This window comes from Camelus dromedarius, chromosome 29, assembly GCF_036321535.1.
Source record: "Camelus dromedarius isolate mCamDro1 chromosome 29, mCamDro1.pat, whole genome shotgun sequence".
NCBI lineage: Eukaryota > Metazoa > Chordata > Mammalia > Artiodactyla > Camelidae > Camelus > Camelus dromedarius.
In genome coordinates, this window is record NC_087464.1 from 4,385,638 (window position 1) to 4,412,872 (window position 27,235).

At 45.3% G+C, this 27,235-nt stretch overlaps 1 protein-coding gene across 1 annotated transcript in view; it reads left to right on the forward strand.

Moving 5' to 3' along the window:
- The first annotated feature begins 1,333 nt into the window (after positions 1-1,333).
- Positions 1,334-27,235, forward strand: part of TRPM1 (transient receptor potential cation channel subfamily M member 1) — a 57,746-nt gene continuing 31,844 nt past the window's right edge. Inside the window, exons 1-15 of the mRNA XM_064480507.1 lie at positions 1,334-1,605; positions 3,217-3,430; positions 4,178-4,302; positions 5,657-5,828; positions 8,645-8,819; positions 9,242-9,365; positions 10,344-10,416; positions 11,277-11,377; positions 15,651-15,824; positions 17,094-17,228; positions 18,003-18,053; positions 20,716-20,856; positions 21,688-21,717; positions 24,000-24,292; positions 27,003-27,231. Coding sequence (XP_064336577.1) covers positions 1,336-1,605; positions 3,217-3,430; positions 4,178-4,302; positions 5,657-5,828; positions 8,645-8,819; positions 9,242-9,365; positions 10,344-10,416; positions 11,277-11,377; positions 15,651-15,824; positions 17,094-17,228; positions 18,003-18,053; positions 20,716-20,856; positions 21,688-21,717; positions 24,000-24,292; positions 27,003-27,231 — 2,307 coding nt within the window. The 5' untranslated portion in view covers positions 1,334-1,335. The remainder of the gene's footprint in view (positions 1,606-3,216; positions 3,431-4,177; positions 4,303-5,656; positions 5,829-8,644; positions 8,820-9,241; positions 9,366-10,343; positions 10,417-11,276; positions 11,378-15,650; positions 15,825-17,093; positions 17,229-18,002; positions 18,054-20,715; positions 20,857-21,687; positions 21,718-23,999; positions 24,293-27,002; positions 27,232-27,235) is intronic.

Consider the following 27,235-nt stretch of genomic DNA (forward strand, 5'->3'; position numbering starts at 1 on the left):
CTACTTGCAATGAGCAATATGAAAATGAAACTAACAAGACAAGTCCATACACAATGGCATCAAAAAGAATAAAATGCCTAGGGATAAACTTAGCAAAAGAATTACAAAGCTTGTATCTGAAAAGTATAAAACATCGTTGAAAGAAATTAATGAAGATCCAATTAATTGGAAAAGCATTCTACACTCATAGATTAAAAGACTTAATTTAGTTAAGATGGAAATACTCCCAAAATGATCTACAGATTCAATGCAATCTCTATCAGAATTCCAGTTGAATGCTTTATAGAAATTGACCAGTTGATTTTTTTCAAGTTAATGGAAACAAGTCTTTATTAAGTAACTTTTCGTATCAGAAAAATTAAACTCCTATAATCCTCTTTAGAGCAAATACATGGTATCAGTGCTTTGGCCATCTTAAATTAAAGGCCCTTCATCATAAAATACGTGGTTTTGAACTTTACTCAAATTGAATTTATAATCCTTACCACTTCCCTACGCATATATGAAAAAAGTGTAGTAAAATTTGCAAGTACTAAACTATATTGATAGTTGATAAGGAATTTCCAGAACAGCCAAAATAATCTTACAGAAAAAGAACAAAGTAGGAGGACTCACGTTAACCTGATTTCAAAACTTACTGCAAACATACGCTAATCAAAGTTTTGTGGTACTGGCATAAAAATAGACATACAAACCAATGGAACAGAATTCAAAGTCTGGAAGTAAGCCCACACACCTATAACCAATTGATTTTTCCAGCAACTTTGCCGAAACTAATGAGGAAAAACTGGTCTCTTCATCAAATGTTGCTGGAACAACTGGAAATCAACATGCAAAGGAATGGATTTAAGTCCCGGCCTCACACCATATGTAAAAATTAGCTCCAAAGGCATCAAATGTAAGATGTAAGAGCTAACACTATAAAACTCTTAGACAACAACAGAGGAGTAAGTCTTCACTTACTGGATTTGGCAAAAGATTCTTTGAAATGACACCAGACACATGAGCAGCAAAACAAATTTACTTTCCACATTATTTGTGTAGAGAAATGTTTTACTAAGCAACAGAATTCAAGAATATTGAAAAATCCTTGCAGGTCAACTCTGCATCGGAGGGGGTGATTGTACTTTGTTACAGAATGTTCAGTAATTGATGCCCATACTTATTTTGTCAAGACATTGAAAAGAGTTAAAATGTGTTCAGTAAGGAAAGGCGACCCTCCAATGTGTTTAGTCTGATGTGTTTAAAATATTCAGATATGCATTGATTATCCAAAAAAAGGATATTATAAGGGGCATTTCTGTCCCCAGTAAAGGTGGGTAGGTAAGGTGCTATATGCTTCTGTTCAGGATAACCTGTCTTAAGGAGAAAAAGGTTCTAGAAAGAGAGAGCTTTGCCTTTGTTTTCAGATGTTGCTGTGGCCAGCTGACCAACCAGCATATTCCCCCTCTGCCAAGTGTAACATCCAGCAAAAATGGAGAGGAAAACAAACAGGTGGAGACTCAACCCGAAAAATGGTCTGTCGGCAAACACACCCAGAGCTACCCAACGGATTCCTATGGGATTCTTGAATTCCAGGGGGGCGGATGCTCCAATAAAGCCATGGTAAGAGAGGCCTTGGGAAGGGATGCCCCAGAGTCCGCAGCCTCCATCAGAGGCCCAGCCTCTCAGACTCCCAGACTGCAGACACCTGTGTCTATTTTCGGGGATGTGACTCAATCCTCCTAGATACTTCATTGCAAAGGGAAGAAATCTATCTGCACTTTCGACTTTTTAGTTGTGAGGTTTGGAAACTGGGCACTAGGATAAAGAACATGTAACGTCTTTTAAATCCATATCAAGATGGTGAATCCACAGGGGGGAAGGTATACCTGAATGGTAAAGCACATGCTTAGCCTGCATGAGATCCTGGGTTCAATCCCAAGTACCTCCATTTAAAAAAAATTAAATAAATAAACCTAATTATCTCCCCAACAAAAAAAATTGGGGAAAAAAAAAAAGATTGTGAATCCACAGGTCACAGTCCAGCCCAACTCTGAAACCATACTTATCACTCTGGCTCCAATGATGAGAGATGAATTAGGTTATTGGATTTTTAGGGTTGTTTGGGGTTTTGTTTTTCATAACTGTGGACATTTAACCCACTTTAAATGGGTGAGGAGTGTCTGGAAATATTTCCCTCTGAAGTCCATCCACCGCCTCCCTGGGCCTGTGTTCAGCTGGCCCAAGAAGACCAAGGTCTTTCACATTTGCGTGTAAACAGGGAGTGTCCTCGGCCTTTCTGACGAGCCCTGCCAGAGGGGGAGGCATCAGCACTGTGAGCCCTTTCAGCTAATTCTGAATAGGACTCCCACGTCCCCGGTCAGACCATTTTTGGTGTTTCATTTTATTTCACCGGCCTGTCATCATTGTTCAGATGAAATGTGGTTGTGTTCCAAATACCACACCATAGGGGCCTTTGGAAAGGCCCCCTGCATCCCAGCCTGGACACAAAAAAGTAGTTTATAGGTCCAAGGCATCCAACCATTAACCTCGCTCAAGCCCAGATGTTGGCCCGGGATCCCCATTCCCAGCACCCACTCAGCGCGACCAGTGGACCACTCCCTCAGCAAAGTCCTGTCCAACCTCTGGAGCCACATTCTAGCTGAGCCAGCTTTGGAATTGATGCCTTCAAGATTAGGGCCGCCAAGTAAAATACAGGACATCCAGTTATATTTAAACTTCAGGAAAACCAATGGATAACTTTTTAGCATAAGTCTGTCCCAAATACTGCATGAGGCATACTCACACTGCAACATTTTTCATTGTGCACATAATATTCCAGTTTCACTGGGCATTCTGTCTTTTTATTTGTTAAAGCTGGCCACCCTTCACAGTTCCTTTCCATTGCTTGGCTGCAGACTCGCACAAAGGGTCCCAAGCCCCTCTGGAGAGAAAGCCAGCAGCTGCTGCTCAGAGACGAGCAGTAGCCCTGTTCCCTCCGACATGAGAATAAGGTGGCCATAACCAAGAACAGGTCTGGGGAGGGTAGAGCTCAGTGGTACAACGTGCTTAGCATGCACAAGGTCCTGGGTTCAATCCCCCAGTATCTTCATTTAAAAAAAATATTTTAATTTATTTTTTTAATTTATTAAAAATGATTTTTTTAAATGAGACATTATTTAAAAAACAAAAAAACCGAAGAACATATGCTGAGACCCACACACTTTTTTGCAGTACATCCGGGTGTCCCATGACACCAAGCCGGATTCACTGCTTCATCTCATGGTGAGAGACTGGCAGCTGGAACTCCCCAAGCTCTTAATATCTGTGCACGGAGGCCTCCAGAACTTTGAGATGCAGCCCAAGCTGAAGCAGGTCTTTGGGAAAGGTCTGATCAAGGCTGCCATGACCACCGGGGCCTGGATCTTCACTGGGGGTGTCAGCACCGGTAAGAGCAGGTCCTCTCCCCTTGCTGTCAGCAGACAGACCCAGAGCTCATTGTGGCTTCCAAAGAGCTTTTGGATAATTAAGATAAAAAAAAAAGAAAACCATATGGGGGGGGGAGGCAGTGGTTTAGCTCAGTAGTAGATCACATGGGTGGCATGCACAAGGTCCTGGGTTCAATACCCAGCACCTCCATGAAAAAAAAATACAGTATCCTGGTAATATTAATAGGAGAAATGAAACCTTTATTCAGTGGCTCATTTTTCATTTTGGTATGATGGTGAGAATCGTCAGCATTTCTGGCCCTCCTACGTGTCATTCCTGGAACTGAGCCCTGTACAAGCCTCGTTTTCACTGAGGCCCCCGAGTCCTTTCCCCATCCTATAGGGGAGGGAACTGAGGCACAGAGAGGTTGAGGGACATGCCAGGCAGTCTGACTCTCAACTTTAGTTGAAGGCAGCCAAGACACCCCTGTAACTTCCATCCTCAGGTCTTGGAAACATGTAAAGGAAATCCTGGCACAGTTGCTTGGGTTTCTGGTTTTGTTTTCCCTTTTCTAGGAGCTAATGCAGGATGACTAGCCAGGGCGAGCTGAGATTTTCAGTATAGTTTCTTTTAATGATGAAGACTGTGATGTCCCAACCCTGTTCTGTAGGGAATGGAATGGCTGGTGAAGGGGTCCCTAAAGTTCATGAATAGTGTTTTGATGGGAGGTAAGGGGCCTACAGGTATGACTCATGGCTGCTCCCAGGTGTCATCAGCCACGTGGGGGATGCCTTGAAAGACCACTCGTCCAAGTCCAGAGGCCGGGTCTGTGCCATCGGAATTGCTCCCTGGGGCATCGTGGAGAATAAGGAAGACCTGGTTGGAAAGGATGTAAGTGTTTTCTACCCAGACATTGGCTGTTTGTAGAAATCCATCTTTATTTGGATGTAATTGTAGATTTCACCATTTGGCTATTACAAATAAAGCTGCCATATAGAAGACTTAAACAGACATTTCTTCAGTGAAGACTTCCAGATGGCCAACAGGCACACGAGAAGATGCTCAAAATCACTAATTATCAGATAAACGCAAATTAAAACTACACTGAGGTATCACCTTACACTGATCAGAATGGCCATCATTAAAAAGCCCACAAACAATAAATGCTAGAGAGGGTATGGAGAAAAGGGAACCCTCCTACGCTGTTGGTGGGAATGTAAATTGGTGCAGCCACTACGGAAAACAGTATGGAGATTCCTTTAAAAACTAAAGATAAACTTACCGTATGATCCATCAATCCCTCTCCTGGGCATATATCTGAAGAAAATGCTAATTCAAAAAGATACATGCACTCCAGTGTTCACAGAGGCACTATTTACAATAGCCAAGACATGGAAGCAACCTAAATGTCCATCGACAGATGACTAGATGAAGAAGCTGTGGTATAAAATATACAATGGAGTATTACTCAGTCATACACAAGAATAAAATAATGCCATTTGCAGCAACATGGATGGACCTAGAGAGTATCATACTAAGGGAAGTGAGTAGGAAGACAAATATCATATGGTATCACTTATTTTTGGAATCTAAAAAAATGATACAAATGAACTTATGTACGAAACAGAAACAGACTCACAGACATAAAACAAATTGATGGTTACCAAATGGGGGAAAGGGGTAAATTAGGAGTTTGGGATTAGCAGATACAAACTATTATATATAAAATAGGTAAACAACAAAGTCCTACTGTATAGCACAGGGAACCATATTGAATAGCTTGTAATAACTAGAATATGAAAAGGAATATATGTGTGTATAACTGAATCACTATGCTGTACTGTATGCCTGAAACTAACACATTATAAATCAACTATACTTCAATTAAAACAAAAACAAAAACAAAAACAAAAACAAAAACAAATAAAGATGCTATAAGCATTTCTGTACAGGATTTTGTATTAACGTAAGTTTTTTATTTCTCTGCGACAAATGTCTAGGATTGCACTTGCTGGGTCATAATTATCTCAGATATTTGGTTGTCTTTATCAAAAATCTTTTTTTTCTAATTTAGTATAAACATTTGCAAAAAACAAAGGACCCTTCAATGGAGAGGCTAGGAAAGTGAGAGTAGGCTTAAGTGCGCAATTTGATGAAGCAGTCACTGCACATCTGTGTATTCCTGCTTCCTCTGTTAGTTCTCTGTAAGTTCTGCAGCTCTGATTTGTGTTGTGCCTTCTGTCAGGTAACACGTGTGTACCAGACCATGTCCAATCCTCTGAGCAAGCTCTCTGTGCTCAACAACTCCCACACACACTTCATCCTGGCCGACAACGGCACGGTGGGCAAGTACGGTGCCGAGGTGAAGCTGCGGAGGCAGCTGGAAAAGCACATCTCCCTGCAGAAGATCAACACCAGTAAGTTCTGGTGAGGGCCACGGGCACTGGGCTGCTGCGAAAGCCAGACTGAAAAGGAAACTATCGGACGGTATTTAGAGCCTTAACCCCAATTCTTGTTTGATTGTCTGGAGATGACTCAGTGAGACCTTAGCTACCTACCAAATCATGCTTATTGAGCTACACTGTGATGCTTTGCCCCAAGTTCACAAGGAGAGTGGACCCGAGAAACAGCCCTGCAGCTGTGTTCTTGGTGATGGGACCACGCCAACCAGTGGTTCTCATTCCTTGTGATTACTGTCATACTTGTTAAATGTCTGAACAGGAAACACATTCCTCACTTAAAGACTTAGTATGATTCCTTCTATCAACGAAGTACTCTGTGATCATTAAATATCTCTGTAACTCTGGGTCTCACACAGACTAAGATGGGCCAGGTGGGGAAGTCTCTGGAAAGGCTGGCAGGAGCCGTCTGCTCCCAATAGGACAACCCTCCCCCTGTGCTGGTCCAGGGGGCACGGCCCTACAGGGAAGCTGCCACTGTCCAGAGGATGCTGAGGTCAAGCTAAAGAAAAAGGAATAAACCTCAGCCAGATGAAACGGTCATAACAACTGGTTAGAATTAAAATAAAACCGGTGTCATTTCTTGGCACATGTTCATACTCCAGCAATTCTTATTGCCAAGCAATTGTCGAATGATCCTAAGAATTATTTTGTTGTAACCATGACTGGTAAGATTGGGAAAGACAACCCAGGCCTGCGAAATGCTCATCATAAGTCATAATTAAAGGGACTGTGAGGCTGCATAAGTGGTAAGAACGAGGTGGCCTGTATGAGGAGTTGTGGGTTTCCGGGGGTCAGCTCCCTGGCTGATGGCTCTCACATTTCGCCTGTCCTGGCCATGTGCGTGTTCACAACACCCAGCCTCCCCTGGCCGTGTGACTTGTGGGCTTCCCTTTGTCATCCTTTGCCCAGGGCTCTGAGTGGGGCAGGGACAGCAAAGGGGTGCTCAGTCGTCACCTCCCACAGCACGGAGCTTCAGGGGTCCAGCCTCAACCACGAAGAACCAGCTCTCCGCTGTCCCTAGGAAAGGTGATTTGGCCACTGTAGTCCTGAAGATCTAGAATGCCAGGCCTTGCTGGGGTTGGACATCTGAAGGGCGGGGTCCATGTCGTCTTGGCCAGGGCTTGCCCGGCACAGAGCAGACCCTCAACACATAACTGCTGCAATGAATCCACCAGAGATTACTCTGGGAGGAGGTGGTAAAGTTTTTCAAAATATTTAAGAGCTCCTGACTGTTGAAATGCATTGTGGAAGCAAACCAGAAACTCTGAATTCCCCCACTTGAAATTCTTAGAACTTCTTCCAACAGGGCTGACAGATTTTATCTGAAGGCCTTCAGAACCGTGAGACCAGGGACATGTCTCCTATTTGCCATCTGTTAACGTTGATCGAATAACTTCCAACACAACAAATGGACTCCTGGTGAAACATGCTCAGAATATAGTCTGTTGTGTCCAGTTTGGTGTGAAATTAGGAAGTAGGCAAATTGGTCTCTGCTGTTCCTCCCCTCCCACTACCTTCCCTCTCCAGAATCTCAGCTTCTTGTGATGCTCCTTCTTCCCAGAGTCCACCCTTCTGGTTCTTCCACCAAAATTAGCTTGTCCTGGAGGGCAGCTATAGCTCAGTGGTAGAGAGTGCATGCCTAGCATACATGAGTTCCTGGGTTCAATCCCTGGTACCTCCACCAAAAGTGGTAAATAAATAGAAAAACCTAATTATTTCCCCCCCAAAAGATTAAAAATTAAAAAAAAAAATTTTTAAGTTAGCTTGTCCTACCATGTTCCCAAAAAGTCCTATTACCCATTAGAGACAGCAGGAGGACTCTGGGGACAAATTATTAACTGACAGGCTAATGATGGTCCATGGACCTGCCTTTTGAGATGACTCACTGCCTGTTCCAGGCACTGGAGGTAGAATCAGCCACTACTACAATATTCCACATTTATCCACCACTTGAGGTTTACAAAATACCTTGAGAGCCAATCATTTTCTTATCTTACCCTTTATACCTATTGCTCCTTTAGGAGGTAGAAGAGGCACGCTAATGATTCACCTTTTATGGATGACCCTCTGTAGTTCAGGGCAGCCTGGTGATTGGCCCCACTTCTTCAGGCTAATACATGAGAGGCCAGGCATTGAACGAAGCTCAGCTGGCGCTGGTCCAGATACCTCTCACCGTGTCATTCTTTAAGGGACAGACACCCAGGGTGGAAATCTTACCTGGGGCAGGGAAGTAGGCAGGTTTGTTGGGTTTTTTTTTTGGTTTTGTTTTTTTTTTTTTTTTTTGGTTTTGAGGCAGGGGAGGTAATTAACTAGATTTATATATCTTTAGAGGAGGTACTGGGATTGAACCCAGGACCTCATGCATGCTAAACACGCACTCTACCACACGAGCTATGCTCTACAACTCGAGCTCTACTCTCCCCACCAGTAGGCGGGTATTCTTTTAGCAAGAAGAATCTTCAGTGTTTCTCACATCTCACCTTGAAGTAGCCCGTCAACCAGGTGAGTTACACGTGGAGTTTAATCACACATGATCTGGAAAGTTCGTAATTTTTAGGCTCTGGTTTTTCCAATAAAGTCATAATGTGAGGTTTGAATAAAAGAATGAAAGCAGCCATCACATCCTAAGTTCCCCCAGGTCTCCCGGTGAACACTAAGTCCACATAAGCATTCACCCAGGCACAAAGGTTTTCCTCTTTGCCATGTTTCAGAGGGAGTGAGCGGGTGGGGTTGTGACCGTGGTCTGAGTGTGCATGCGGTGTGTGTTGCAGGACTGGGGCAGGGTGTGCCCGTCGTGGCCCTCGTGGTGGAAGGGGGTCCTAATGTGGTTTCCATCGTCTTGGAATATCTCCGAGAAGACCCTCCAGTCCCCGTGGTGGTCTGCGACGGCAGCGGCCGGGCTTCGGACATCCTGTCTTTCGCACACAAGTGCTCCGAAGAAGGCGGGTAGGATTTCTGACATGTTTCAAAGGGTGGGTCTTCAACTTCCCAGAGGAAATCATGATCCATTTAGCCATCCCAAAAACACAAAATGGAAAAGATTTACTAGCTCTCCTCTCCCACTTCCCAAGATCAGCATGTGAGGAAGCTCTCAGGACCATGATGTTTCTTACAAATTCCTTCTCGGTGGGGGAGATACGCTCTCTTCCAACTCCATTTTCCCTTATAAGGTTTTCAACAAGCCTGGAATTTAGGACTAGTGTGAACGTAATTTTTGACCATAGTCCCTTTTTGTCTTCCAACCCAGGATATCCTCCAATGGTAAAGTCCCAAATCAAAGATACCAGATGGACCTAAAGAAGTCTGATTTATTCATGCACAGATTTCACTTGTGTGGTTTTCTTCTCTTTCGCTTTTCCCCTGAACAGGATAATCAATGACTCCCTCAGGGACCAGCTTCTCGTTACCGTTCAGAAAACATTTAATTACAACAAGGCACAGTCACATCAGCTGCTGGCAGTTATAATGGAGTGCATGAAAAAGAAAGAACTCGTAAGTGTCGTGAGTTGATTTCCAAACCAGCATCACGTAGAGAGAATTCAGTTTCCTTTCTAATTCTGCCCATATGTGTGCAGGATCGAGTAGTTTAAATTTTAGTTCACCCTTTTCCAAGAGGTGCTTTCCAGATCCTGACCCGACTGGCAGTTCGGTCCGTGGGAGGGAGGCAGGGTAAGAACAGGTAGATTCTCTTCAGAGGAGGGACCGAGGTGCTTTCAGATCCTGTAAATGTCAGGTGACGTCAGGCTACCTCCCATCAATTCTGAGGCTCATGATATCAATCAGATTTAAAGCATTGAGCAGGGACATATACCATGATTTTCGGTGTGCACATACAATTCTACACTTCATTTTCCAAATACACTAATACGTCCCACTCTTTACCCCTTTGATTATGCTTATAAGGACTAGGCACTCTGGTGGCACACAGAAGAGAGCCTCTTCAAAATTCTAAATCTGGGGAGAGGGAAATAGTTCAGTGGCAGGGCATGCTTAGCATGCATGAGGTCCTGGGTTCAATCCCCAGTATCTCCACTAGAAAAAAAATTTTTAATTAAAGAAAAAAATGTTCTCTGTAGCAACAAATACCATCAGCAAAGTGAAACAGACAAACTATAGACTGGGAAAAAAATTCTGAATCTACAAGTTTCCTACAAACACATCAAATCTGAGTAAAGATGATTTTGTCACCTCGGTTAGGCATTTAGATATTGGAGTCTACATCCACTGAATGGGCTCCCTTGGCTCCAGAGGGGGTAAATAATAAAATAAGACCCAGGCAAGGGTTCCAAATCCAGGATGAGCGATGCTTTCACTGATGGAAATCCAAAGCTCCTGATGTAAAATTATTTTGCTCTCCCGGTCATCTGGTTAAACTCAGCCCCCGTGTTTCTACTTTTAACAACTTTCCGACTCTCCCTCCCATTTTCCACTTTGCTTTACTTGGTCTTTTGACGATTAACTTGTTTTCAGGTCACTGTATTTCGAATGGGTTCTGAGGGTCAGCAAGACATCGAGATGGCGATTTTAACCGCCCTGCTGAAAGGTGAGCTCTCAGGAAAGGGTGACTCCTGTCCTTCTAGTGCTGGCCTCCCCGGGACTCCTTGCATGGCTGGGAAACCCCTCTCCCTCTCCTCCTGCCGGGAACTGTGTCTATTGGTGGTGGAACCCAGCAGCCAGGCTGCCTAGATCTCAGTACACAGCTCCAGTAAGAAGGTGAGGCTCAAATGGGTTTCTTGGGAGGGGTCTTTTCCATGGGGACACATGGACCATGATGGGCTGAAGTCAAGGACCAGTTTCCGTTGGCAACTAGTTCATTACAGGTTTGAACTCACAGAGGGTAAATGTGAAACGATCTTTCATTTGCGATCCCGGTATCCTGCCGTGCCCTATCTGATTTCCCTAGCTTGCTCCTGACGACAGTCCCTGCCAGGGACAACCTGGCCACTCACAGGGTCACTCTAGAACACCCTTCCCCCTACCTCTCTTCTACATTGAGAAGGGGATGGGCAGGGGCAGGAGGAAGGGGGAGGAGTCAGCTTCCAGGCGCCTGCCTGGGGGTGCATCTTTCAGTGATCAGGGCTGGCCCTCTTGGGCGGTGCTCCCCCTCGGCCTGGACAATGTCTGGACAGCCCCAGGGCTCCTATCCTCTTGCAGATGAGGGTCCCAGAGTCCCTGGCTTCCTTCCAGTTCCTCCCAGGGAGACCATGCTGAGATGGCATGGAAAGAAGTTGCCTTTTCCCTGCCCCTAGGCAGCCCTTGAGAATACGAAGTCCTCAGCTTTGGGAACCTGAGTGATTACTCAGGGGGAGGAGAAAAAGCAGCCTGCTTAATCCTTAAGGCCGATGTTGCGCCCCAGGGCGGTCCAGGCCTGGAGTGAGAAATGCCCCGTTTCTGACCTTCCAGGAACGAACGCATCGGCTCCGGACCAGCTGAGCCTGGCGCTGGCTTGGAATCGCGTTGACATAGCTCGGAGCCAGATCTTTGTCTTTGGGCCCCGCTGGCCGGTGAGACTCGGTGTTTCTCAGTTCCTACCATTCCCCGTGACTGTGTACAGGTGATGTATTCATACGTCTTCCCTGGTGTCAGGATCTCAGGATGTTATCTGGAGCTTCTGATGCCCCAGCTGTAATCGTTAAGATTATCAGACGTTGCTATTCAACTTCAAAGAACCAGCAAGAAGTAAGAGTTGCTAGCACTAACTTCAGATTCAAACCAGTCTTCTTTTTTTTTTTTAATTTTTACTTTTTATTGAAATGTAGTTGATTTACAATGTTAGTTTCAGGTGTACAGCAAAGCAATTCAGTTATACACATACATACACATATATTTTCTTTTCAGGTTCTTTTCCATTATAGGTTATTACAAGATATTAAGTATAATTCCCTGTGCTATATAGTAGATCCTTATTGTTTATCTGTTTTATATATAGTAATGTGTGTATATGTTAATCTCAAACTCCTAATTTATCCTTGCCCCTCCTTTCCCCTTTGGTAACCATAGTTTTTTTCTATGTCCATGATCTAACCAGTGCTCCTGAAGTAAGAGCCACTGAATATTTCATCATTGCTGGTGAACATAGGGGTTTTTTTCCACCCTTTTAAAGAAAAAGAAGAAAGAAAATAGCTCATTAAAATGAAATATAATGATTGAACTGAAAGCATTAATGTTTCAAACTCTGTTTTATGAAACCCCAGTGGCCTACGGAACTCTGTGTGTGTGTTTGTGTGTGTGTGTGATCTTTGTATGTGGTTCTTGGGGTGTGGTGTGTATGTGTGTGGTTTGATGTATTGTGTGTGTCTCTGTGTGTAGCATGTGTACAGGGTGTGTGATGCGTGTGTGGATGGATGTGTGCCATGTGATGTAGGCTATGGTTTAGCATATGTGTGGTGCGTGGGATCTGTGTGTGTGGCATAAATATAAGGAAATTGATGTGTGCGCGTGTCTGTGTGTGCGTGCACGTGTGTGTGTGGCTGTACGTGAGTGTGGTGTAGGAGTGTGTGTGCATAATGAGCACGTGTGATCAGCAGCCCTTAGCGTCCCACTCCTTCAATCAAAGCAGCTTCTTTGATGGGTTTTGTAGATTGGGACTCAGGGTAAATTTTTGTTGTAAAAAGGGCTCTGTTCCTTCAAAAGGGGATTGGAATGTCTAGAGTTCATGTCAGGCCTGAAAAACTATATTTCTCAAAACAAGCTTGGCATATCACCACAAAATGCATTTCATTTTTCACAATTATCATAAGTGTGGTTTGAAAAGCAAATCAAAAAGCAGAGCATCCTGTAAAAGTGGAGCCCTTGTGCCCAATCTCCCAAAGGCATGTACGTAACTGTCTCCATGATCCGGTTTCCTGGCCGGTGCCTCCGTACGTTGATGGGTAGACATGTGATTAATCATCGGTAGACGTGTCCTTCAGTTCTCTACTCAGGAACAGAAAGAAGTAGCTCATTTGCACTGTCTGCCCTGCCTGCCCCTCCCAGGTTTGATAAATCTATGTTTAATTCTTTTATTGTCTTGATAGCTTTAAACCATCTGCATGTTTCATCAGCTTTAATCTCCCATGTTGTAAAATGAAGATGTTAGTAACTCTATCCTTGTCCTTCCTTTCCCGATACCGTCCACATCCCTGCTTCAATCAGCCTCACCTTTTCATGGAGGAGACAGTTAACATTTACATGTTGTTCTGGAATCCTCATTCAGGTCTGTTTACAGCTCACTCTTTCATAGGAGTCCTTTTTATTTTTATTTTTATTTTTATTTTTATTTTTATTTTTATTTTTATTTTTTAACCATGTGATGGATATTTGCTTCCAGTTCTTGCCTGAGAACAATGAATAGTGTTGCTAGGAACATTTATGTGCAAGTTTTGTGTGGACATATGTTTCCATTTCTCTTCAGCAGATACATCTTTTCTTTAACACTCATCAATCCTGAGAGGAACAGGAGTTGGACAGGAAAGGGAATAAAGTTTTGGATAGAGAGATTAATCATACACTCAGTAAGGGAACTCGTTTTTACAGGGACTTGATTTCAGCAGCAGCAAATGGTAGAACTAAGCTCTTCTCTGACTTTCTTGAACCAAAACCCAACTTTTAAAAAACATTCTGTTTTTACTGACTCATCCACTTCACAAATGCTGGCCAACCACTCCCTGTGAGCCAAGCCTTATGCTAGGCTCTGGGAACACCTGGGTGACTAAAACAGAATGGCTACAGCCTTTACACGTTTCTCTGTGTGGTATCGGGTGGACATGGGGGAGGAAGGAGGCAGGTAGGAAGCAGGTAATCAACCAGATAAATACTGGATTGTAAATTGGAGTAAGTGCTAAGAAGGAAAATGCACATTTCCTTGAGAGAGAAGTGGGGGAACTAATTCTTATGGAGACACCAGGGAAGACCTTTCTGGTAAAGTGGAGCTAGCTAATTTGGGAATGGTTTAGCTGGGTATGTCATGCTCAGGGGCTCTAATGAGGCTGCAGCCCCGTCTCCCTATAGGCTAGGGCTGCATTCATTCGATAGCTTGACTGGGGCTGGAAGATCCACTTCAGGATGGCTCACTATATAGATGGTGAGTTCAGTCTGGCTGTTGACTAAGGGTATCAGTTCCTCCCCTTGTGGGTTATTGACAGGGCTGCTTGAACGCTTCACAATATGTGGTTAGCATTTTTTGCTTTTTCCTTCTGACCTTTTCCTTTGTTTTGGTTTGGTTTTTTCCAACTACTGTATCACCTTGTTTTTGCTTTGTTCCCAATTTTTTTATTGTGGTAAAAAATATTTAAGTGAAATTCACCATCTTAACCATTTTTAAGACTACAGTTCAGTGCTATTAAGTACATTTACATTGTTGTGCAACCATCACCACCACCATCCATCCACAGTACACTTTCTGTTTTACAAAACTGAAACTGCACCCATTAAACACTAACCCCGCATTTCCCTCCACCAGCCCTTGGCATCTCCTTCCTGCTTGTTGTCTCTATGAATTTAACTACTCTTATGTTCTTCATACAAGTAGAATTCTGCAATATTTATCCTTTTGTGATTGGCTGGTTTCACTGAACATAATGTCCTCCAGGTTCATCCATTCTGTGGCATGTGTTAGAGTTTCCTTCCTTTTTTAAGGCTTAACAATATTCCATTGTATGTATAGATCACATTTTGCTTATCCATTCAATTATTGATGGACACTTGGTTGCTTCTACCTTTTGGCTATTTTAAATAATGCTGCTCTGAATATGGGGGTACAAATGTCTCTTCAAGACCCTGTTTTCAATTCTTTGGGGCATATACCCAGATGTGGAATTGCAGGATCATAGGGTAATTCTATTTTTAATTTTTTGAGGAGCTGCTAAACTTTTCCATAGTTGCTGCACCATTTTACATTCCCTCCAATAGTGCACAGGGATTCCAATTTCTCCACATTCTAGCCAAATCCCATTGTTTTTAATAGGGTCATCCTAACAGGTGTGAGGTTGTATCTTATGGTGGTTTTGAGATAGATTGATAGATCGATAGATAGATAGATCGGTCGATCACAGTGGAATAATACTCAGCCGTTAAAAAAGAATGAAATAATGCCATTTGCAGCAACATGGATGGATCTAGATATTATTATACTAAGTGAGGTCACACAGAGAAAGACAAATATTATGATATCATCTATATGTGGAATTTAAAAGAATGACACAAATGAAGTTATTTACAAAACAGAAACAGACTCATAGGAAACAAACTGGTTACCAAAGGGGGAAGGTGGGGGAGAGATAAATTAGGAGTTTGGGATTTATACTAACTACTATATATAAAATATATAAAATAAATAAACAACAAAGTCCTATTGTATAGTACAGGGAATTCTAGTCAATACCTTGTAATAGTCTATAATGAAAAAGAATATGGAAAGGAATATATATATATGGCAACTGAATCACTATACTGTGCAGAAACTAACACAACATTGTAAACCAACTATAGTTTATTGAAAAAAAGTCAACCACTTTTAGTACATAAATGCACTTTATCAGGCATGTAAGTAACAGTGGTCATGAGATCAGGGCTTTCTCCATCAGACAGCCGTGTGTGTGTGTGTGTGTGTGTGTGTACCCACAAGTAGGCGTGCCTGTGCACAAGTCTGTGCGTGGATGCACATGTTTGCAGGAAAGCACGTGAGCCCCTGTACCTGTGTGCGCACGCGCGCAGAGAGGAGGGGCGGTCCGTGCGCTTGTCCTGGGACCCCCGGGCGGCTTTGATATCTTTCCCGACTCTGCTTGCTGTGGACCGCAGCCCCTGGGAAGCCTGGCGCCCCCGACGGACACCAAGGCCACGGAGAAGGAGAAGAAGCCGCCCACAGCGACCACCAAGGGGGGCAGAGGAAAAGGAAAAGGCAAGAAGAAAGGGAAGGTGAAAGAGGAGGTGGAGGAAGAAACAGACCCCCGGAAGCTCGAGCTGCTGAACTGGGTGCGTGGGCCTCGAAGCCAGTCACCCTCCTCTGCGGGAAGGGATAGACCTTGTTGCCTTTGCTACAGCCCTACCAGGGGCCCTGAGCCCAGGAGGCAGTGGTGAAGCATCCAATACTGATCAGTATTTCAGGGGGCTGTTAGGGTGTCCCAGTCGCCGAGCATCCCTGCTGTGAGAGAGAACAAAACCACTTGGAAAGGAGGCCTGGGCACCTTGCCCAGCAGTGCCTCTCTCTGACTGGCAGACACGCAGGTGTTTGATGCGGGGAAACAAACCGATAGTTACCGAATGCATGCAACTCAGGAACTAAAGTCGGAGCCCATGGTTGGGATGTAGGGGTAACTACAGTCGGCTGGGCCGGGACGCCAAGCCACACATCACCTGGTGGTTCCAAGCTTGAGGCTGTCAGGACACAGCAGGACAGGTGCTGGGCCTTTCTGGTGCTCTGTGACTGGCGTCATCGTAGTCACTCACCCTGGTGGCACATGGCCTATAGGGGACGGGGCACAGAGGGAGGGGAGGGAGTCATTCTCATTCACGGAAACAAACTCCCTGCAGAAGGCTTCACAATATTCCGAGTTGTATCATTGTTAGACAGAGACATGCAGGTTCTATTATTGTTAAAGGAAACAGACGTAAGTGATAAATCATAGTATAAATCATAGTATATACAATGTTACGCTCCACCAGCTCAGAAAGCAATGTTTATGGAGATTGGAGTTTGCAGATTTAAGTACTGAATGCAATTTTGTTTTTGTTTTTTAAATTAAAAAAAAATTTAGGGGAGGTAATTAGGTTTATTTATCTATGTATTTAATGGAAGTACTGGGGATTGAACCCAGGACCTCATTATTTATCTATGTATTTAATGGAAGTACTGGGGATTGAACCCAGGACCTCAGCTATACCCTCCCCCATTGCAATTTTATTTTAAAAAGAATGCAACAACTTACATGGTGTTTCTTTCTCATGTTTATATTACAACTAAATCAACTAATCAACTCTTTTATTTACTTTTTTTTTTTCACCCTGGAAACTGGAGAGCAATGCCAGTTTGGCTGTAATTTTGAATCCTTTCCAATTTGTTTTTAATGTGTCAAACTTTGATGCATTAATAAGACACGTGGGGGCAAACCAAGGAGGAAGGAGAGGGGCGATGGGGAGTGTTTACTCGGGACAAAGAGCAAAGAGAGCCTTGTGCAGATGTTCTAGGCTGTGAGGCATGGGTTGAGGGGGACACCCTCACACCTTGCTCTTGGGATCGCACAGGTGAACGCTCTGGAGCAGGCCATGCTGGACGCACTGGTCCTCGATCGCGTGGACTTCGTGAAGCTCCTGATTGAAAATGGAGTCAACATGCAGCATTTTCTCACCATCCCGAGACTGGAAGAGCTGTACAACACGGTGAGAGTTCCAGGAGGAGGGAGAGCGAGGGAAGCTAGCCCTCTAGATGTACTTACGATGGATGCACAAACGTGCTCTGTGAGCATCCCCATCAGAACACGGCTTCAGCTGGAGACCCATCATTGAACAGCAACTGTTCTCACCTGACACCGGCCAGCAGAGGCTCCCATCCTTACCAACCTCCGCCAGGCTGGCCAGCCGCTTCTATCTGTAGTATTAACTCAGAGGTGGTCCGTGAGGACTAGTTTATATGTGACATAATCCAGCTCCCGAAATTAATAGCTGAGTGAAAAGTTACCCGGGTGAGCCCTCATGAGTTCCTGGGGACTCCCACTTTTGATGAGGCTTTGATGAAAAATGTAAAACTAAGTTTTCACAGCAAAGAGCTCCAGATACTAGAAGGAAAGTGCATAAAATCCTTGTGGCTTGTCTTATTACAATGTGAATTTGCTTTTCCTTCCCTGTTCTGAAAAGTTAAGTAGCCCAAGTGGTCCTTGGCGGTGGCTTGCTAAAACTCAGGGAACTCTTAACACATTATTGTACATCAGAAGATGCTCTTTAAAATCATTCGATAAAAGACATTTAACATATTTCTGAACATGCAAGATACTTCTTAGCCACAACCAGTCCTGTCCCGTAAAAGAAATGGGCTGCAAGTGGGTTACCTCCCAAATCTCACAATTCATTAATTCTAGAAAGTAGAATAGGGTTTTGCTCCAAGACTTAAAAGAGGAAAGAAAACATATTTATTATGGCTGAATGTTTCTCTTTCAGAGACTGGGTCCACCAAACACACTTCATTTGCTGGTGAGGGATGTAAAAAAGGTCAGTCTGCTCTGGTGTTTTTATTTGTTGTTGTTTTTTTTTTTAAGTCTGCTGTTTTATCATCATTTACCTGTTGACATCTTTCAATAGGACATTTTTTAAAGTAATTTTTAAATTTCCAAGTGTATTGTCATCTTATTGGAGGCATAAAAAATAATGAGTTCCTCTCTCCAGAAAAAGAGTTTACTTTAAAAAAAAAAATGTTTTATCTTCTTTAAGTGTAATGTTCATCCCACACACGATGGGTGGGCACTGAGTGCCTGATTACAAGTTGGCACCGTTACCAAGGCAGGGGCCCTGGCCGGGGCGGGCTCCTTCCTGCTCCCCTGCTTCTCCATGGTCTGCATCTCCTTTAAGATCTGCCCCTCACTCCCTTCCTGAGCCTCTTTCCAGAAGTCCTAGCAGGCCTGGCCTCACATCAGTGTGCATGTTCTGTGGACTGGGGCAGTTGTGTTGCTCTGACCCTTTCGGTGTCCTCATTAGTAAGTAAGAGAAGCTTTCTCCCCTTCCCAGAGCTGCCAACGACGGCCAGTCCATGTTCCTGTAAGGCCCGGCGAGTTCACTGTTCTGCTGTTTCTTGAGTCATGTCGCCACAGGCTGGAGAATCAAACCGGGTTAACACAGAGTGACTCATGCCTCCAGAACGCAGCCCCGGGCGGGCAGAGTGCAGGACGTGTGTTCCTGTTCTGAGCAAGAGGAAAGAACTCCAGGGAGAGAGTGGGGCCTTCGGTCAGAGTCCCAGATTGTCTATCACACTTCATACAAATATCTAATTCGAATACTGTGAGAATTTGGCTTTTACGCCCAACACTCTGGATCAGAGCAGAATCAGTGGCGCAAGGAACCATTAGGGACCAGTGCCCTCGGTTCCCACTTTCCCAGATTTCTTAGATTGGGAAGTGCTCACGTTGAAAAGCCACAGCTGTTCAAGTTCAGATTTCACCCGGATGGCTTCAGTAATCTTCCCTGTACTACTCAGGCATAAGAAAAGAATAAAATAAGGCCATTTGCAGCAACATGGATGGACCTTGAGATGATCATACTAAGTGAAGTAAGTCAGAGAAAAACAGATATCACATGATATCACTTATATGTAGAATCTAAAAAAATAAAATGACACAAACGAACTTACTTACAAAACAGAAACAGACTCACAGATGTAGAGAACCAAAGGGGAAAGGGCGAGGCATAAATTAGGCATTTGGGATTAGCAGATACAAACTACTATATATAGAATAGATAAAAAGTAAGGACCTACTGTATAGCACAGGGAACTATATTCAATATCTTTTGTAACTAATGAAAAAGAATATGCGAAGGAATATATGTGTGTATGTATATGAATAACATTCTCTCCTACCCTTCCCAGCCACAGGGTGCCCCCACTTAAGCTCCTCCCACATCTTATGAAGTTCAAGCTCCTTCTAAGAAACTTGCACCCACTGGGCCCATCACGTCCCCACCAAGTGGGATACATGCCAGACACTCACGTGTTTTGCCCTATGCCCTGCTCTCGTGTGCAGTGCTGTCCCCTACCGCCCCTGCTCCGCCTGCTCCTGCCTGCCTCATTGTCACCTTCTCCGGGAAGCCCTTTCTCACCCTCCACCTGCCCACCCAGGCAGAGTGGGGCCTGAACACGCTCCTGTGTCAGGGCTGTTGGTGACTTTGCCCTCGTGCCCCGAAACAGCAAGCTCCCCAAGGCAGCACTGTATCCCCTTATCCCCTTATGTGGAATCCCTGACTTGGTCAAGGCTCACAATAGGGGCTGAACAAATTTGCAACACTGGAGTGAAGGATTTAGTCCTTCTGTAAAGGGAGGACTTTTGGAAGGTGTCATCTCCATGGGATGGACCCCAGGTTTCCACCATCATTTTAGCCATATGAAATTAACCAAGCAATAAACAGCACATAGCAGAAAATCCTTAGAGTGGGCTGGCCAGCTCTGCCTCCTGGACAAGCCAGCTGCCCGGGGACAGGAGCGACGGACTCACAGGTGCATGGATGCCTCTCTTAGCATTTCTCCTCCCCACCCACACACTGCCTTACCTCAATTTACCTACTTCTGTGACAGAACGCTGCTCCTCCCCCTGACTTCTGGTCACATCAGGTCGTTTGTAGTGTTTGTGTTCTTCCTGAAATCAGACAGGTGCCCCAGAAAGTCCCAGAGCCCCACGGGGAGCTTTCATTAGAAACATCCCAGCCCCGGGGCTGTTCTGTCCTTCCATGGTTCTCCTGCCTGCACCACTGGCCACTTCCTCTGGCAGAGAATCTGGTCACCAGGCCACCAAAGCTGGCTTCTCCCCTGCGAGCAGCTATCAAAACACCTTCTCAACAAAACTAATCTACTCTTACAAAGAAATCTCACACCAGCTGCCCCATCTTTCCACTACACTTACACATGCACATCTCAAGCCATTGCAGCCAAGAGCAAGCCCGTCCTCTACCCTATGGCCTCATGAGTTTCTAACTATTCACTGGGAGGGTTTAACCCGTTGTCTGCCTCCATCATACGGTGATAGGCTGAGTACCGTTTAATGCCCTGTTGGTTACATGAACTTCCACGTCATGGGCAGAAAGGACCACTATGCCTGAGCTATGCAATGAGGTCCACGCTGCACATCCACCCTTTCAAGGGCCTGAGACACAGCTGCTTTTCTTACAGGGCAACCTCCCTCCCGATTACCACATCAGCCTCATAGACATCGGGCTCGTGCTGGAGTACCTCATGGGAGGGGCCTACCGCTGCAACTACACGCGGAAAAGCTTCCGGACCCTTTACAACAACTTGTTTGGACCCAAGAGGGTAGAACTAAGCGAACGGGTGGTGTTCTGTGGTTCCTGGAGTCCCAAGTGGTTCCTTGCTCCCCTTCTCACTAGCTCATCACCCCGTCCCCCAGGCACACCTGCCTGCAGTGACTCTCAGATGTGAGGCCTCACGGTCCCTATGGATGCTAAGTCTTCACCGCATGCCTGCATCCCCTAACACGTCGGGCTGCGCAGTCCACTTGCGTCTGCCCCCATCTCCTGTCCACATGGGCTCCCACGTCTCTGCCTTCTCCCATCCAGCCTCCCACTGGGACCACCCTAATCCTCAGAAGCCGGGGACCTGACAGTGCAGCCCCTGCTCAAAAACTCTCGGTGCTCCCCACCACCTGAAGACTCACCATCTAGTCCATTATCACAGCATCCAATGCTCTCCCACGGCCGTCCCCACCCTGTCATGGGAGACCAAGTGCCCCTGCCCAAATCAGCCATGTCTTCCCTGGATCAAAACCCCACATGGATCGCAAGCCCAACTCCAATCCACGATCCTCCGTGAAGCCCTGCCCTCAGCCCCACGTAGAGCCCCGTCCTTCTGTGTCTGCATTTCCATTTGTGAACTTCTCTGGTTCTACCTGAAATGGGGGTCACGTGTCTGCAAATCTGTGTCCTCACCTGACCTGGGCGGACGGAAGCATAAGTCTCCAGTGACAGCATTTCCTTTCCTTGGATATTGTCCTTAATTGTTAACAATGCAAAGTACTTTTTAATCTGTTATTATTGCTGTTAACAATATTACTCATGCACAGCTCACAGTACTATAATGTTAGTTATCTGATTCAATTGATTTTTTTCCTCCCCTTTCTTCATGCAGCCTAAAGCGCTAAAACTTCTGGGAATGGAAGTAAGTAGGACGTGTTTCTAATGGTTTTATGACATCATGGTCCAATAGATACAGCCTTCTATGGTGGGTGATTGTTTAACATAAAATTGAATGAGTTTGTTTTCCCTGAATAAATCCACCACACGACACATCAAAATTCACTTGGATGATTTAGTCAAATTACATGAAAAGATCATAGACATTTCTTTAAAAGATAAAAGCCACCCAATTCATTTTTATTAAACTGAAGAACAGATGAGTACCCCGCTATTGTTGGCATAATTTTCCTCAGTGGTTTTTAAAAGTGTTCTGGAAATTGTACCACATGAAAAAAGAAAGAAAGAAAGAATAGCTCAAAAGGGGAGAAAATTATTATTGGCAAAAAATATTTTGTATCTAGAAAACCCAGGAAAATCAACAAATTTTCCTCATCATTGGACAAAAGTATCCAGAAGTAACCTTAACAAGGAAGCTTGAGAACAAAGCACTAGACATGAAAATATATAAACGGGTGGAAGAAATACCATTTAAGACTGACTGTTGTAAAGACTCTTCTCAAATAAATTCATGAGTCAAATAGCATCCCAATTTCCATATGGACTCAGGGTAGAAGGTTTTGGTTCTGGGTTCAGGGTTGACACTGACCTTCAGCATGGCAGCGTCGCTTTGCTGGAGTTGTGTTCCTAGAAGGGTTATGATGTGCAGTTTCCATAATTCCATGCTCTCTCAGATTGGTCATATCATGTCAGGTCTATGCATTGGGTGAAGGTGTGGTAGAACTCTCCTGTAAAATAGCCTAGTCCCAGTCCTGTTTTTAGGAGCATATTTTTCACTACGTTTATAATAACTTTTTTTTTTAATAGAGATACTAGGGATTGAACCCAGGACCTCATGCATGCTGAGCGTGCGCTCTACCACTGGGCTATACACTCCCCTGTTTCTCTTTCTCTTGTTGATTTGTGGCACTTCTTGCACTGGAGGGAAGTTAGTCCCTTGTTGGTTACATTCTCTCTCTAACAATCTTAGAATTATTTTAAGAGAATTTACGTATAATTAATATTTTAATAATGTAATATACTATTGAAAGGTAGGCTTTAAAGGGTTTCTGTTTTACAATATTTCATTAGCCCTTAGTGGAATTTTCTTTGATTTGATATATTCTTGAAAATAGAGCTATATTTATTTTTTAATATGTATAACATCAGTTTTTAACCCGATGAAGACCAACCTTCCCTAAATTACCAAAACTTTAGTTTTACTGGGACAAATTAGAAAATTAGAACAAAAACATTTAAATCCAAGGCAAGAGACGATAGTTTCCAAAAAAATGCCATAACTGGTCATAATGAGGTTATAAAACTTGGGTCAGTTCATGAACAACATGTGATAGTAATTGGAGAGCCAGGCCCCCCACCCCAGCCCCAATCACTCCAGCCATGTGAATGTGGGCAAATTATTCAGACTTTGGGCCACAACTTCCTCCTATGGGGGACTGGAAGAAATTCACAAACTCTCAGAATCACAGTAAGAATAAACGTAGATAATTGATGAGAACGCTGTTTGCAAAAGAGCAAATATCCATTTCTGTTATTCCATTGGGGACTGAAGTCTTAGCCTGGAATAGTCTCAGCCCCATATATTTCGCTGTCAATCCCAAGTTTCACCCCACATCTCTCTCAGTCGTGACACTCCTTCCTTTCGGACTCTGCTCCATTTTCAGAACAGTCCCCTGCCACCCCTCTAGGAAACAGGAAATGTTGGTCTTCCATTTAGAGTACAGCCATGAAAAGACAAAGCTCACTCAACATGGGAACGTTTGCTTCCTTGAACCATTGTGGGGAAACATAAGACATTTTTCTCCATTCTCTTTTACGTTTTTCCTATTAATCTCCAGTTCAGCTGTGTCTGGTAAATGAGTGTTGATATTGGACTATTTCCCTGAGGAAATAAGCTGTGGGCTTTATCTCTCCCACAGTGAGATTCATATTTAAGTGTTTTCTTTGTCTGAGTTTTATAGCATCCCTTCCATTTTTAGAGGCTTGTGGGGAAAAAAAAGACCCTTCCAACTCAGGGGTCTAAACTCTTCCAACAGTAGCATGCCTTTTCAGTTCATTTGGTTTTCAATGTTTGACTTGTCATAATAAACATGAGCATCTTTTCAAAAGAATTAGTAGACCAAGTGGAAACCATAGATGTGCTTAAGTCCCTCTGTCCCCTCGGACAGAGAGGTTGCCCTCTCCCCAGTGGTCCTGAAAGCCTTCGTTTATGGGAGAACCATGGAAAATGTGCTCCTCTCCCCTCAGGACGATGAGCCTCCAGCCAAAGGGAAGAAGAAGAAGAAGAAGAAAAAGGAGGAGGAGGTCGACATCGACGTGGACGACCCTGCCGTGAGCCGATTCCAGTACCCCTTCCACGAGCTGATGGTCTGGGCCGTGCTGATGAAACGCCAGAAGATGGCGGTGTTCCTCTGGCAGCGAGGCGAGGAGAGCATGGCCAAGGCGCTGGTGGCCTGCAAGCTCTACAAGTCCATGGCCCACGAGTCCTCGGAGAGCGAGCTGGTGGATGACATCTCCCAGGACCTGGACAACAACTCAAAGTTAGTGTCTGCCGGGAATCGAAGAACCGGGGAGACTCTCGTCCTGAGTGCTGGCCCTTGGCAGGGAAGGCGGGCAAACGCACTTCTCACTTAAGCACAGTTAACGTTTACAGCTTGTTCGTAAATTGCTTTGTCCACCACGTTGGGGGACACGGCGGGCTGGTGTCGTGGATGGTAAAAGAATTGACCAGAAACAGAGAAGTTTAAGAAACAAAGGAAGAGTTGAATAGATACGCGGCTGCAGGTGAAGCGGGCCACACAGACGAGAGGTGCCAGTGTGTGCCCTGGGGTGAACGTGCGGGGTCTTTTATCGGGGTGGGGGGGGTTCGTGTACTGGTACCTGACTGGTTACAACTGAGGTTAAGACTTGTCAGGGGCTATTCTAAATAACAGGATTTATGACTCCAGTAAGGGCAGGGTGTGTAGTGAGGCCTGTCTGCCTGCGGTATTGTGAGATTAGCCATTTCCTAGGGCAGTTGGTCCTACTGGGGCAAGCACGCGTCAGGGAAAAATGCCCTTTTATTTCTTGTGAACGAACAGGGCAGGCACACGGAGGGTCCAGGAGTGGGGTTTGGGGTTTTATGGACTTCAAAGAGCATGAGCCAGCTCCACACACCGGGTCACTATTTTTCCTTCTGTCTCTCCGAGGGGTTTCCGGACTGGTTTTTGTTGACCACCTTCTTGTGCAAACCATGGAAACACAACCTTAACACAAAGACAATGAGACAGACTTTCCTAAGGAAGCACGCACTCAGAGGACTACAGCCTTAGTGAACCTGTGCCCTTGAACTTGACCTTCACAAGTACCTCTGGTTTTCTGGTCCCTATGGCGGGACAGGATGACTGCAGGGGGCTGGAGCTGGGTACTTCCCTTCCCCCAGTTTAGTTAGGGTCTGATAAAACACCAATAGGTTAAGCTCTGGTTAACTAGTTTCCCCTGAGGGCAGGCCTTGTTAAGAAGAACGGAAGGCTCTGGGCATGTTTCATGATGGCCCCTCTCCCCTCCCCCAGCTGGCCATTTGAGGGGATTCTTCTCCCATCTTCTGTGTGGGAACTTGGTGGGGCTCCCGGAGGTAAAACTCACAAGAGTGTGGACACACTTCTCTAAGGCTGGGTCCCCTGGAGTTACGAACTCGCAAACTTATCCTTGCTGGGCCACCAGCCGTTCGCCCATTACGGTTCAGGTCCCCCTACCTGGCCCTGGTCCCTGGGGTTTCTGCTGGTGGTTCTGCTCTGGGAAGCTGTGATTCTCAGTGTCCACGTGTCTTGCTTTCTCCAGTTTGGGGAACAGCAGTTTGCCCTGTGGCCTTAATCCTCTGATGACTCTAGGAAACTTCTGTTGCACTTTTTACTTGTTGTTGGGGACAGAGTGGCAACTTCCAAGTCCCTTAAGTGCGGGACCAGAAACCGGAAGTCCTGGTGCAACTTTATAGACACGTGAACTTGAATCCTATGCAGACACCTCTGCCAAAGTGTGACATCTTCATTTTGTGAACCACCCTACTTTTATCTGAACTTCTTTCTTTCTGTTTTTAAATGAAGGTACTGGGGATTGAATTCAGGGCCTTGTGCATGCTAAGCACGCTCTCTACCACTGAGCTTAACCCTCGCCGCCTCCCACCAACTGGATTTCTAAAATCATTAGCTGATTTTTAAACGTCAGGTAGTCAAGCCTCTCTATAAATAGGGAGATGCCCTCCTGCCTCCATGGATGGGCCCTTCCTGGTGACCCTTGCAGCCTGTGGGACCTGAGACCTGAAGGTACTTCAGAAAGCATGCCTCTCCAGGGAACAGAGAAGGCCGTTCCCCCACACGTACTTCCTCCCTTTTTCTCATAACTGGCATAAAACTGTCTATAAAATGGAGAAACAAAAATACGTGGCCATATTTTAAACACATTCCACAAAAAATGTTGAATGACCAAGGAATGCTCAGGGCTGTCCTTAAATACTTGAATCAGGGTCGTGTGCACAGGAAGACATCTATGTTCACAATTCAGCTGTGTCACCTCCTCCACACAACCCTTGGCTCCCACCCCACACCCCACCTCCAGCAATTGGACCCTCCCAGCTCTGGGTTGCCAGGACAACCAGACCTTGTCTCCATCACAGCCCGGAGCATGCCTTATTGAAGCATTGCACACCTACTGAGAAAGGCACATGTGCATCACTTGTGGCTTGGGGTGGGTGGGTGTAGCTCAGTGGTGGAGCATGCACAACGTCCTGGGTTTAGCCCCCTGCACCCCTGTTAAAAAAATTGGGGCTTGATGATGGCTCACAAACAGAACACCCCAGTATGACCAGCATCCTCAAGAAACAGGACCCTACCTGTGTCAGCAGCCCTCCTGGGGCCACTTTCCAAGTCTGCATCTCCCCTCCCCAGCATAGCCACTGTTTCAACTTGCCACCCCACGGGTGCTGTTTTTAAACTTCCCTGTGCCATCTTTTCCATCTGCACTTGAGGGAAGAGACTTTGTCTCTGCTCTGTCCCAGGACCTGAGGGGCAGACTTGGGGTCCACCTGCTCCATCTGCAGCAAGAGCGGTCAGACCCTCGCCCCGTGACTGCGCACCTCCAGAGATGTACCCGGGAGCTTCCCACTGGCCCGGGACTGGGAGTCCGAATGCCCGTGACGTTCTTGTGGGCACGGCACTGCCACAAAGAGCGTGTGGCCCCTGCAGCCTCGCGCCGCCTCCCTCTCTCTCCCTGCAGGGACTTCGGCCAGCTGGCCGTGGAGCTCCTTGACCAGTCCTATAAGCACGACGAGCAGATTGCCATGAAACTGCTGACCTACGAGCTCAAGAACTGGAGCAACTCAACCTGCCTCAAACTGGCCGTGGCCGCCAAGCACCGGGACTTCATCGCTCACACGTGCAGTCAGATGCTGCTGACCGACATGTGGATGGGAAGGCTGCGGATGAGGAAGAACCCCGGCCTGAAGGTAC